This window comes from Lagopus muta, chromosome Z (assembly GCF_023343835.1).
Source record: "Lagopus muta isolate bLagMut1 chromosome Z, bLagMut1 primary, whole genome shotgun sequence".
Taxonomy (NCBI): Eukaryota; Metazoa; Chordata; class Aves; order Galliformes; family Phasianidae; genus Lagopus; species Lagopus muta.
Genome location: NC_064472.1, coordinates 28,331,198 through 28,343,936, shown reverse-complemented (window position 1 = coordinate 28,343,936; position 12,739 = coordinate 28,331,198). Strand labels below are relative to the sequence as shown.

General features: G+C 40.8%; 1 protein-coding gene across 1 annotated transcript in view; it reads left to right on the top strand.

The window, feature by feature from the left end:
* The window catches only part of KIAA2026 (KIAA2026 ortholog), a 60,660-nt gene extending 49,231 nt beyond the window's left edge, over window positions 1-11,429 (top strand). The window contains exons 7-8 of the mRNA XM_048930726.1: window positions 3,139-3,326; window positions 7,219-11,429. Of these exons, the coding sequence (XP_048786683.1) occupies window positions 3,139-3,326; window positions 7,219-10,856 (3,826 nt within the window). The 3' untranslated portion in view covers window positions 10,857-11,429. The remainder of the gene's footprint in view (window positions 1-3,138; window positions 3,327-7,218) is intronic.
* The last annotated feature ends 1,310 nt before the right edge of the window (window positions 11,430-12,739 follow it).

Genomic DNA, 12,739 nt, shown 5'->3' with positions numbered 1-12,739 from the left:
CATGCATAACTTGATAGTTATAACACTATAAAGTAGGACTTGTATTGCTGTTTATTTGATACATCAACGAATGAGGACTTACTGTGGCACTTTGTGTCTGACTACATACTGTATTAACCTATCTAAATGAGTTGCTGATGAATTCTCTGCAAAGCAATTCAAAGCAATTATTAAAACATCTTTATAGAGCTGCAAGTTTAGAATTCATCTAGAATGAGATATAAATGAGAAATATCAGACAAGTAAGGAAAAGTGTTAGCAGCAGTTAAGATAGATGTGTAGCATCTAAATTCTAAGCCCTGGGGAGACTTGATAGTGATTTTATGTGGTCATTTTATCTTGAATTGTGGTGCCACTGTTGTCTGTTAGGTGTATAGTTGTTGCTAAAATCACATATCTGTTTTATCACGTAGGCACTGAAAGAGTAGATAATGATTTAGAAGCGTGTGTCAAATGATAGGGAAAGTTGGGCTGCTGCTAATATGTTAAATGTGAAGGAAAGAACTTAAATAGTTACATGGTGCAGAACTAATTCTGAAAATGTAATAGGTATTACATTAGAAAAAAACCAAAGCAACACAGAGACAGTAAGAGTTGGTTCCTTAGTAGCTCAGTTCATGGGCATCACACATGAACGAAGATCCTTATTTGAAATCTAGGATGTTGTTAAACATTTTACTTTATATAATAGTCCAAAGTGCAAGTTTTGCTCTTTCCTATTCTTTTTGAGTTTCTATTCATTTTTCTTAGCTGTTCTTTTCTGCTTGTGTGTAGCAATTCAGACTCCTTCAGAAATGTGTCAGTTGTATTATTAAAAGAATTCCATTTTCCAGAGTACGGGCTCTCTTTTATTCCCTCATGCAAATTATCCTTCAGGTAAATTCTATTATGGAATAGGTTTTGTTTATCAACTGTGGTGCTCAAGTGAGCGGCCACATAATGTGGAAGCAGAACTATCATTTGTAAGGTGTATTCATAGGAGTACTGTATATGAGTAGGTCTGACCAGTTTTTATAAGTGATCTGGATGGCTGAAGTCTAGCATATGTATGTGCTGGTAGCTAAGGAAACATGCATTTCATGTAGAGAATTGTTTCTCAAATGAACTTAACTCATCTTCCTCAATGTGGTTTAGGCTGAAACCCAAATTTCTTCATCTAGCCTAGTCATTTCTGAGACAGAACTATTTGGACGGAGACATAGCGTACTTTTGAAAAGCTTGAAAAACAATCTTTACAAATTGAGAGGAGAGAGAGATGGATAGGGGAAGGCTAATTCAGTGTCCTGTTTCATTATGCAGCTGCTAGGCAACAGTGTAGTACAGATGACAAGTGGTGAAAAAAGGTATCCTGAAAGAGAGAACTCAACTGAATAAAGGTTGCTTATGCTAGTATAAGCAGCAGCACCATTACAACTCTAGCTGCAGTTGCATTGTGTCATCCATTTAACTCTGCTGATTACATGACAGTCTTGGCCTTCTTGGTTGCTGAGGGCTGTGCAGAACTCCTTCCATCATTGCAAGACCTCCATGTGGATTAAAAGTTCGGAATTTTACCTCTTCTTCTTTGTAGTCTTGAAATAGTAGAAGTACTCTTTATGACTGAAATCCATTTTTAAATTTTAATACAATAGTTGTTAACTTGGATCATTCTGTAGTTCCCTAGTGTACTTCTGCATCTAGACTTAAAAGTTTGAAGTCCTAATGACAGAGCTGATGAAGTATCTCACCCTCACTACATCTTACATAATCTTCAAGGTTGTCTTATCAGTGAGAGTGTGAAAGCTACGATATACTAATAGGTCTTTCTAGGTCATATTACATGCCATGGGCCCAGAACCCCAATTCATTCTGCAGCCTTTAACCTCTACCATAGGAATGCTAGTTTCCTGCTCAACTACAGCAGTGCCCCTGCTTGGCCATGGGTCTTGCTGATCTGGCCTGACTTCAGCCTGACCTCAGACCTGCATCATCAACTTGGGCCTGCCTAACAATCACAGGACTAAGTAGCCATCACTGGATCCAGTCCTGACCAAAAACAGTGAATTGACTTCCCAGCTTAACCTTAGACCCACCTCATCACCAAGAACTTATCTGTAGATTTGAGCTCTTGATTGAAACCAACTACCATCTCCAGGACTGCCTTGTACCCTCACTTAGACATAGTGGGATGATGTTTTGACTTGTGAGTTTTCTGCTCTATCAGCTGTAATACTCTGTTTAGCTCTTCCTCCCAACCCCCACCTCTTAGGGAGCAGCTAGACATTGCTGCACTCAATGCAAAGAATTGCAATTTTAACCCGTAAAAATGGGTAAAATTAAGATCTTAATATCACAGAGACTGACTTTAGGTGCAAACAGGAGTCTAGATTCTCTTCCACACAGAATACTAATTGCTATCATCTCTTTATTCTTTTGCTGATTAATCCTCCTGGATATTGTGTTGGTTACCACCAGCTGAATCATGCAGTTCACTGTATTTGTACGCTAAAATATCCCTAGATCTCATCTAAACAATGGCGTAGAAGAAGGGACAATGGAAATACGCAGCAGTTTAGGAGTATCAAGATAAGTGTGCTATAAAGTGGATGTGTTTCTGAAGAGTGTTCAAGTGAGTAAAGCAGCTATGTAATTCCATCATATGTACATTCTTAGCGGAGTGTGAGCCTGTGAAAATGACAGTGGCAGCTGTTCAGTTGACCCAGAAAATAAAAGGTTGTCTTAAAGGAGCAAGTTACATTATGGTCCCATAGCCGAGCCAAAAGCATGATGCTTTCAAGAAAACAAGGTTTACCTAATTTGTCTAGTTGAAGCTGTTTTCAGAGGCAAGATTAGTCTTGTTGCATTTAATACTCAATATTCTTGTCACAGTGCAAGATGAATTAAGAAACAGAAAATAAATGCAGTTTAACAGTGATGGTCATATTTGACTCAGTCTTTTTTGCTTATTGTTTAAGGATTTAATGGCATACAATTCAATTTTGGCAAGGAAAGGGATGTTACTGTCACTTCACATTTTCTGGGTTTTAGAGACTTGCAGAGCTACCCTGAAAATTTCTTCTTCTGTGGCAGCAAATGCAATTAAGAGAATTTTAAAAGAGAGTTATATTTTTTTGTAAAGTTAGTTTTGTTACTTTCAAGGTCTAGATTGAAGAAGGACTACGATGAATTTAAAAGACATCCAGACCATGATAAATTTACCAGAGAATTGTGGAGTAATGATGAAAGTGAGGTTGATGCTGGCAAAGATTGTTTTGCAATAGTAAGCAGTAAATCTTCAGAGTCTGCAGAATATGTGGAAATTCCCAGAAAAGATCACCCAGACAATGGTAAGCATTTACTGGAATTTGATAGCCTGAACTTGATCCAGGAGCTGAATGAAATTGACTAAGGAGCTGAATTTTTCCATCTGGGCTTACATTATATTTTTTCCCTTAGCTACCATTGTGATAATACTGAAATATATTTTGATTTATGTCTGACAGGTGTGAAATAGGAGGGTTGCAGACATGATCGAGATGAAAATTTTGATTCGTGGAAAGTTACTATTTTATTGTTTAACTATTTATGTGATCACTTAATGTATCTGTTCAAAATTTACCTTTATGGTGGGATGACTCCAGCAGCCCACCCAGCCACTCTCTCACTCCCTGTTCTCAGTAAGACAGGGTAGAAGATAAGATGGGAGATGTTACGGATCAAACTAAAGAGAAGAATAGACTAAACATGTAGAAGATCACCTGATTTCCAGTTGGAGAAGGATGGTCAGAAACAAAGATAAAACCTTGACCATGTCCATCCCTAACTGAGCTTTTTTAATTCCCAAATACTCCTTCCCTGCACTGAGTGGCACAATGGTGATGGAGAATGGCGGTTACAGTCAGTTCATAGTAGTTTGTCTTTCCTTGCTCCACCTTTATTCAGCTCTAGTACAGGTTGTTCTCATGGGCTGCAGCTCATTGAATTGCAGGATGGTCTGGGATTGAAGAGACTTACAAGCCCATGCAGTTCCAGCCCCAGTGCCTTGGCCAGGGTTGTCATCCACTAGATCAAGTTGCTTTAAGTCCCATCCAAACTGTCCTTGAAAACCTCCAGAGATGGACACCCACAACTTCTCTGGTTAACCAGGTCCTGGTACCTCACCACCCTCTCAGTAAAAAATTTCTTCCTAACATCTAACCTAAATCTTTCCTCTTACAGTTTAAAACCATTCCACCTTGTCCTGTCAGTATCAGACTTTATAAGAAGTTGGTCACCCTCCTATTTCATAAGCACCCTTAAGTACTGGAAGGCTGCAGTGAAGTCTCCCCAAGTCTCCTCCAGCCCAACTCCTCAATCTTTCTTCATAAGAGAGATGCTTCAACCTTTAGATCACCTTCATGGCTCTCCTCTGGACCAACAGCTGTGGGCCCAGGCTTGGATGTGGTACTCCGAGTGGGACCTCACCGGAGCAGACCAGAATGGAACAATCACCTCTTTCACCCTGCTGACTACCCCTTTTTTAATGCAGCCTAGGATACAGTTGGCCTTCTAGGCAACAAGTGAACACCACTGGCTCATGTCAAGCTTTTCATCCACCAGAACTTCCAAGGTCTTCTCTGCAGGGCTGTCGTCAAGGAGTTTTTTTCCCAGTCTTCAGTCATGTCTTGGATTGTCCCAACCTGTGGTCCACAACACCTTGCATTTGGCCATGTTGAACCTCATTAGGTTCACTTTTCAAATTTGTCCAGGTCCCACTGGATAGCATCCCCTCCTATTGTATCAACTGCTCCACTCAGTCTCATCAGAAAACATGACTGAGGGTGCACTCAGTTCCACTGTCAAGGTCATTAATACAGAAGAGCACTGGTCTCAAAGCAGACCTCTTGGATACACCCCTTGTCACCAGCCTGGAAATAGAACTGTTGACCACAACCCTCTGGCTATGACCATCCAATTTCTTATTGACTGAAACTCCATCTTCCAAATCCATATCTTTCTAAGTTAGAGATGAGAAGTTCTTCAAGAGCTGTTACAGTATGAGTCCACAGGTTACTATCTTTCGGAATAAGAATGCTCCAAAATCAGTCTTATTCTTCATGGGTCCCAAAATGTATGAGGAGCCTAATCCAGTGTGAGCGCTCCAAGGGCTGCTATTTCCTTCAGGCCATCTGAACCTACTGCAGTGTGGGATCTTCCATGGACTACATGGTCCCAGCTGTATTTGGCACAGGGGCAGCTCTTACCTGTTCTCTGTGAGACCAGTCCTGCAGCTTCCCCACTACCAAAACCTTATTATGTGAAACTAGTACATCACTGAACTGGAAACAACAGTCATCACCTCAGAGACTGCTCTTCATAGTTGTCATGGCAAATGCTCATTTGGTTGTTAGGAGCACATCTGCCTCCTCCAGCAACCCAACCCAGGAGTCACTTGTGTTGGGCCACTGAAGCCAGTCCAGTTCACCCAGGGACTCCTGGTCTGTGGTCAGGCTGAGGTGCAACTACTAGTGTCCTGTTTGCAAGTTGAACCAGTGGCAAAGTTGAGCATGCATCCCAGAGAGAGATGCATATGCACACAACATTGACACAGCTGGTCATGCAGACTGCCACAGACAAGATGCAACTTTGTTAGGGACTCAGATAGAACATAAGCAGACATCTGCTTTTTAGTTGGTAGATGCTTACTGATGAAAACACATACATGATATGCTCTAGGTTAACAAATACACGTTTGCCGATTCCCTCAGTGCTGGCATATCCCCCTCTGTCCACCTGCCTGAATCCTGGGTCCCTTTAGTCACCTCACGGTTTCCCCCTGCTCTCTAACTGGTCCGGCTTGATACTTGCTGCAAACACTTAGCACTCACATACATTTGTTTTGCAGGTACTCTACACTTGTTAATTTCCCTGGATATACAGCACAAACCTTTCACCCACCTGATACCATAGGCTGGACCTTAGCCTCCTTCAGATCCAGCCTGAAGTTTGCTGTGAATTAGCTGTGCATATCCCTGTGCACATCCTGTTTGGGGAAGATGAAGATGCTTGGGCCTTCTTTCACAGTGGTTGTTAGCAGGCACATGGGCTGTGATGTGTGGAGCAGTGTGGACCCCTAACTCACACCAGTTTCCTCAGTCATTGATTTTCAGGACACACACACCATTCCCAGCCCACTGGCCACACTTGCTCCAGTATCTGACACTGCAGGCTTAAGATATGTACACCAACAGTCTGACTCCAGTAGTTAGCCTCAAATCCACTCACATGGGTATTCCCAGTAGCTGGCACTCTGGGACACAAATTCTGCAGGATCCTCTCTAGATCCATGTGTCTATGGCCCCTCCAGCTAGTTATGCTAGGAGCCCTGCTCCCCCAGTCAGTGGTGCCTACTGCCATGGTCTAAGATCTCATTCACAAATACGTCTCACTGCTAGGTGTCAGTTGGTCCTTGCAGCATAGACACACACGGATGGGAGTGAGATTATACAAAGAGATAGTTACGAAAGGATTTAACAAAAAGATCTAAGAAGGTAGGACTGTCTGTGGTGATCAGACAAAGCACTCAGTCAGATGAGAGTACGGGCCACATTTTAGACATGCTGACCTCTTCTATTCACTTTCCTGCCCAGCATCACATCCCCTACCTTGTTCCCTATCGTTCCTATCAGCCCCCTCTCCAGAATGCTTCTTTCATGGACTTGTCCAGCTCCATTTCCTCACTCCAGCGTTATGTCCGTGATTTTACCAGTCGCAGAGTCCAGACTGGTCTCTCTCAAAGTGGCACTTTCTTGAGAGCCCAAGGGATCAGTGAGATTGTTTCTGGTCATTGTCCCTTTGTTTTGTTTGGTCTGTGTATATTTTATTTCTGGTTTTCTGGTTTTCCCTACCTGTCCCAACTGACCAGGTCCCCAGTCGGATAACCTTCCTGGAAGAAACATTCTCACATTTTCACAGGCCTTCACCAATTAATACCAAGCTTGATTTTCCTCAGTTTCTCCTGTGCTGGTCAGGTTGTGTCTCTGTATGTTATTCCTTACAGCTTCCTCCTTTTCTTGTTATCCTCATTTTGCACTGGAAAAAGTCCTTGACCAGATGCCTTTAAAGGAGCAGACAGTTATCCTGCCCCTATCCTTACACTTAAACTAGCATTTTGCCTTCGGTTAAACACTATTAATTTGTTGTATAGAGATACCAGTTGCAAACTTGTAAAATGTGATTTCTGATTTAATATCCTTGCAGGTGAAATGAAGCTATTAGAGATGAATTTACCTGCTGGGAAAAGTAAACTTCTGAAAAAAGAATCAACTTCTAAAGAAATACACAGGACACTGCTCAAATCTGTTAAACGGCAGTCCAAGCAAAACAGTTGTCTGGATCAAAACACTAATGAGCTTTCACCAAGAAAGAAAGCTAAGCTGAGCGCTAGTGAGGATGCAGTACAGAGTTCAGAAAGTAGCCTGCAGACAGACAGTTGTTCGACTGATCTGAAGCAACTTGAAGAGTCATCTCCAGAATCATTGTCTTTGGCAGATCCTGCAACATCAGTATCAAGCTTTCTGAAAGGGACCAAACCCATTCAGGCCTTGCTTGCCAAGAATATTGGGAACAAAGTGACCTTAACAAATCAACTGTCACCTCCACCAGGTGTAAATGTATCTACTTCTGAAAAGCCAGTTTTATCACCTGTTGAATCATCACTGATAAAACCAGCATTGCCGTGTCAGACAGGTTCAAAGACTCCTTTACAGATGGTATACAAAATGCCAAATGGACACTGTGTACCAGTAGACCTTCACAACAGCTCCGTGAAAATTCAAATGCAACCTGTGGTTGACCCTAAAACTGGAGAAAAAGTCATGCAACAAATTCTTATCTTACCTAAGAATTTTCTTTTGCAGCAGAAAGAAGGAAAAGTCATGTCCAAGGATAGTAATTTACTCCAGCAGAACTCTTCTGAGCTGCACTCTGCAACTTTGCCGGAATTAACAAACGTCAGCGTATCTTTAACATCTGTCCTGGTAACAACACCTGCAAATGTTACCTCTCACTCAACAAGTACAATTTTTAACAAGAGTATTAGCAACGTGTCACAAGGGACTGGTTCCACCAGCAGTACACAAACGTTGCCTGCTACCACAAGTAACTTGGTATCACCAACTGTGAAGGGGTGCCAAACTGAACATGTCCGGCGTGGGACTGAAGTTTCAACTGCCACATTCCCAGTGTTTTTGTCTTCACCTAGTATTTCCTCAGCTGCTCAGTCTCTGATATCAGCAACAGCATTAAGTGCATCTACAAACACTGCTACTGCCTTTCATTGTCTTGCATCACAGCAAGCAACTGAATCCTTTGAAACTAGGCAAGAGTTGAAAACCGTGTGTATAAGAGAGTCACAATCTATTCTTGTCACAACACGAGGTGGAAACACGGGAATTGTTAAAGTACAGACAAACCCAGACCAAATTTCACCTACTAGTATATCTTCTAGTTCAGTTTTGACATATGCATCTCAATTTAAGGCTTTTTTGGTGCCAAAAACCACAGCATTATCAACTTCTACGCTTCCATCTGTAGCAGCAGCCACATCTAGTCTCCCACATTTTGGACAATCATGTATTTCTGGATTTGCCCCCTCAGCAGGTTCGTCTTTTAACACTCAGTCTTTCCCAGCTGATTTTAACAAGGCAATGGATAAAAGTATCAAATTCACATTACAGCATCCAACTATTGGAAGCACTTTGGGTCAAGTAGGAGAGAACACCTGCCAGGTGTCCTGTCCTTCTTCATCCTGCATTTCGTCAGCTAGTAGCTCAATACCTGGAACTCCAAACAGTCCCATTAGAGTGACTAGCACTGGACAAAACAACACAGTTGTAACTGCACATTCTTCTGTACAGCAGCAGTGTGATACTAAAACTAAAACAAATTCTGTTATTCAGTCGGAGTCTAGTTCAGTAATAAATGGAGATTTTATCAGTGGTACTCCAGTACAGAAACTTACTTTAGTCACAAATCCACCTATTTTATCCCCTTGTGGTGCATCAGGAGTCAGTGTTATACCATCTCTAGCATCTACTGGTGTTAGTGCTCAGAAGTTAGTTTTCATTAACACGCCAATTCCCAATGGACCTTCAGCCACTAGCCTTGTAGCAGAGTCTCTGAAACATAACCTTCCTTCTATAAGCAAAACCTTTGTTAGCACCACAGAGCAACCGCAGTTGGTTCTGATTCCATCTACAAAGGGAGCACCAATAAGAATAAATTCATCACCAACCATTGCTCAGGTAAAAGATGTGAAAATCGGACTCAATATCGGTCAAACCATTGTAAATACTAAAGGTAATGCACAGCAGACTCCACCAGTTAATATATTGCACTCTGCGATTTCTAAAGGAGAAGACAAAAAAAACATAGGCTTGGCTTTATCGTTGACAAGTACTAGTAGTTTTGTTCCCGTGTGTTCAAGTTTTATGAGTCAGAGTGCTGTGTCAATTAATGAATCTCTGTGTATTGCAGCAAAGGCTACGAATTCTTTTTCAGTTCCAACAGCAAATGCATGTCCAGAGTCTGTTTCAGTAGCACCAAGTGGGACTTCTGGGACACGGCCTACTGTCTTGAGTGGTGGAAGTGATCCCTCAAGAGTAAGGCCAGTTCTGGGTAATCGACTGTGTACAGCAACCATTGGGAATACTGTAGGTATATCAACTGTGAAAACAGGACATCTTGCTTCATCTGTGCTAATTTCAACAACTCAGCCAATGGTATCTTCTCAGAACTTAACATCTGCCTTGCCGTTTCCAGTCATTAGCTTGTCTGGATCTGTAGCCACCCCACGCAAAATGTTACATACAGTTCCTCAGTTGGCAGCAGTTCCAGCTCCTTCTCCGATACCAAAAAGCCAGCTGCCCACACTGATGCAGTTTCAGTCATCTGGAGTTACAGTTGCTGGGCCAAGTAATGCAGGTACTCAGAAACCTCAAAGTTTGTTGACCCCTGCCTCACCAAACACAGGCAAAGTCGTTAGTTTCCCAAGTTTTTCATCACTGCAATGCCAGCAGGTGCCTCCCAGTCTAGAGAAACAAAATCCTGCCCACACTGTTGCGTCTACCGTTCAGATGTGTGCAGCTTCACCAGCTATAACAAGCAAGACAGGAGGTCAACTGAACGAACCTTGCATTCAACAGAAGATAGTCATCAACACTTGTATGCCTTTGGCACCTGGAACTCAGATAATGATTAATGGTACTTGCTTTGTTGTTCCACCACAAGGCCTTGGAGCTGGCAGCCATGTCCTTCTTCTCTCTTACAACACGAAACAGACTCCTCCTTTAAACATTAACCACGGCCCAGAGGCTCAAGGTGTACCAGCGGTTAATCCAATAACCTCAAAAATCATTCTAGCACCAAGTAATTCACTAAGTTGGCAAACATCACAACGACTCTTGAAAAACTCTACAAAAATTGTGAACTCTTTTGGGTCTGCAGATGCACTACCCATTGTACATGCAACACCACAGATACTTAGCACTCCATCTAGCTCGTGTACTCCGCTACCTGCAGCAACTCTGTCTGTGTCTTCAGTGATAAAATCTCCTGCTAATATTCCAACTACATCCTCTGTAGTTTCTGCTGTTCATCCTTCAAACTCTCATTTACCCAGCAACACTTCAGTGTTTCAGTTGGACACTTCTATCAAAAAACTGTTGGTCAGTCCAGAAGGAGCCATTCTGAATGCTATAAATACTCCAGCGTCAAAAGTTTCTTCGCTGTCTTCATCACTGCCTCCTGTTGTTGTGTCCACAAGCAGAATTTCTACCGCTGCCTTCCCTATATCTCAGTCATCTTGCCTTGATAAGCCTGATAACGCTGCATCCTGAATTTAGAGCAAATGAGCCACTTGGAAATTGTGGCACATTCTTTTGACTCTAGAAGTTACAAGTGTTGAATGATTTCTTACATTGTTTGAAACAGTTGATTTGCTCAAAAGTACTTAAGATTACACTTTCCAGTTTACCTATGGGGATAAGAAATAAAAATATATTTAGTTTGTCTGAGAGTTGTTTAGTAAAAAGGTCAGAAATGACCACTGAGTTCATTAAACAGTTTTGAAAAATCTAGCTTTTTGCACATATTCCATCTTACAATATGGACTTTTTGGCAGTGTGTCTATGACAGTGTGTGTCTCCTTTTTATTTGTCAAATTTATTTTTGATTTGTTTCTGTAAAAAAATATTTATGCATTGTTAAAATGCAGTCTATCGTATAGAACTGTAAATATTCATGAATTCCTAACAATCTGTACTAAACTATATGTACAAAGAACTATGCTGTCTTATTTATGTTTTGTTTACATAATGTATAGTTTTTTAAGTATTTTAGTAACTTTGGACCAGTGTACTGTTTAGCAACAATGCAAAAGAATCTGCATATAATAAATCAAGTTGCTGTACTCTGTGGTGTTGTGTGTAGTTTAAAGATACGTGTATCTGTTACGATGGCAGATACATATATATACACATCAGAATGCAGGGGATTTTTAATATAGTCAAATGAAATTAGTATCTTCTGCTTCTCAACATGGCTTACATTTCACATGGTATGCTCAGAGTTGGAGAGAGGACATTCTTATTGAATCCTTCTGACACAGAGAGGGGTAACCTCTGGTTAATTGCCTGACATCTCCTATGAAAGGGTAAGACTGGAAATGGTTTCCCAAACACCATTCTAAATCACACTGATTGCTGTTCAGGACTACCAGATTTTGTCATAAAGCTTTTAGCTATCTTGAAAATTCATTGCTGTCTTTCTTTTGCAGGTGTATGCATTTCCATGTGTGTGGTAACAGTAACAAGGTGACTCTTTAACCTCCTATATAGTGAGCTTGTGAGATTAAGCTATGCTTCTTTTTTTTTTCTTTTTTTTCCAGTCATGCTTTCTAGATATGTATTTTTTTCTTTAATTTTTGATTGGTCCAAGTCTTTATGAAAGGATAATGCTAAAACATCACCTTGTATTAAAGGGAACATTGTTATTATTGCATACATTTCTTTTCTACGAACGGTATTCAGTATTTTATGTTGTAGGTTCAGCATTTGGTGTCATAAAACCATTTCATTTTCAGCAGCTCAGCTACATTCGTAAGTGCCTGCTGCAGTGCACATGGAAATGGAGAAGTTTTTTATTACCTTTTAAGATTTTTATGTGTCTTCTAGCATACAAAAAAAGGATGCCTTAGGCCAAATATCTTTGTACATGCACAGTGTTGTTTTTATGGTTCATTTGTTTTAAGAATAATGTAGAGCAGAGGATCTAAATACTTGTGAATATCAGTTATCTTTTTAATAGTGCTGACTTCTAAATGGAAGTAAAACTTGGATATCTTCCTCTAGCACTATTCTTGGGCTGATCTTTTTCAAAGACAAGGCCTAAGCTTTTCTTCCTCATCTTCTCTAGTTTTCTCCTTCTCCTCTTCATTTACTGCTCACAGTTTGGTTCCCATTTTGGTATGAAGAATAAACCCACAGATTCCTATGTGTCAACTGCACTTCATTCTGTTCTGAAAAGTAATTTGGTAATTGGTCAACTAGAGTTCTGGGGAAGTACTGGCAAGAAAATCTTATACATTCCATAGATACCTTCCCTTTCTTCACTAATAAATATATATATTTGGAAATAGCCATTTTCTTTATCTGCAATATCTATCTTATTTGAGGGTTGGAAAAGACAAATTGTTGTTTTGGGGAGTGTGAGGATGTTTGCT